The following is a 1,066-nucleotide window of genomic DNA, read 5'->3' on the forward strand; positions in this document are numbered from 1 at the left end:
TGCTTTAGCCTTGCTTTGTTTTATCTGTGGTCAAGACAGTTGTTTATCAGTGAGTTGGCCGTCTTGTCTCTGTATACACACACGAAAAAAAAACATTTATTAACCTTTTTTGTACAAACTGTGAGGTGGGTTTTGCTTGAATGCTTTTTTTTTTTTTACAGCAATACGGACTTTGTTTCTCGTTGCAGGACAGCAAGCACTGGGATATTCGCCTTTCTGCGTTTTCTGTTTAGATCAATTTTCACATTTTCATCCGTTGCAGAAGGATAAACACTACTCAAATCCTTTCATCACGTAGATAAGGAAATAACTAGTAGCCAGCAAAACCTGTTTAGTCTCTCGAAAGTTATATAACCATCTGTTCTCTCTCTCTCTACAGCGTGACAGTTCCGAGGCGGGCACATCCCAGGCAGACACAGAGGATAAGCCACCAAGCTACGACGCCATTCTAGACTCCGACGGCCTTCCGCCCAACTATTACAGCGTGGTGTCCGAGAAACCACCGAGGTAAGACGGGTTTTCTAGTATAAACTAAGCGCTTGTTTCTTTATTTGTCGAGCATTTTTACCGTTTCTTTATTCCTGTATCTTGTGACGTCGTTGTTAACTCTTTCTAAAATTGCGTATAGATACGTCTGTGTATTTTCGGTTTCTTGTTTATACCTCCTGCAGACGCTGGACGAACATGCGCAGTGAGCTATTACTGTTCATTCTTTACTCATCCTTATGTCCATGTTTAAGGTAGTGTGATCTTATATGATATACAGGATAGATGTAAAATATAGGATTTTATTAGCCATTGCTAGAGCACTTACCACGTACCCCTCCCAGAAGATATGTATTCCCCGTTTCCTAGCCCTTCTTACACCCAAGGTTTATTACAAGCGGTAAGATCGCCATTGTTAAGAGCGTTGCTATCTCGTTTCAGACATGGCTAAAATAAAGGTAACCTTGTATTTATATTCACACTAATCCTAACATGCTTACGATTACGTGGATGCTCAGCAGCAGTACTAGAAATGCTTACTGAATGCGAGAGCCACAGTCTACAGTACATGAACCAAATG

At 40.9% G+C, this 1,066-nt stretch overlaps 1 protein-coding gene across 1 annotated transcript in view; it reads left to right on the plus strand.

Annotated features, from left to right (window-relative positions):
• The window catches only part of LOC119585246, a gene marked incomplete at its 5' end in the record, with an annotated part of 19,015 nt that overhangs the window by 14,331 nt on the left and 3,618 nt on the right, over window positions 1-1,066 (plus strand). Inside the window, 1 exon segment of the mRNA XM_037933905.1 lies at window positions 380-507. Coding sequence (XP_037789833.1) covers window positions 380-507 — 128 coding nt within the window.

The sequence above is a fragment of the Penaeus monodon genome, chromosome 19 (genome assembly GCF_015228065.2).
Source record: "Penaeus monodon isolate SGIC_2016 chromosome 19, NSTDA_Pmon_1, whole genome shotgun sequence".
In the NCBI taxonomy this organism is placed as follows: Eukaryota; Metazoa; Arthropoda; class Malacostraca; order Decapoda; family Penaeidae; genus Penaeus; species Penaeus monodon.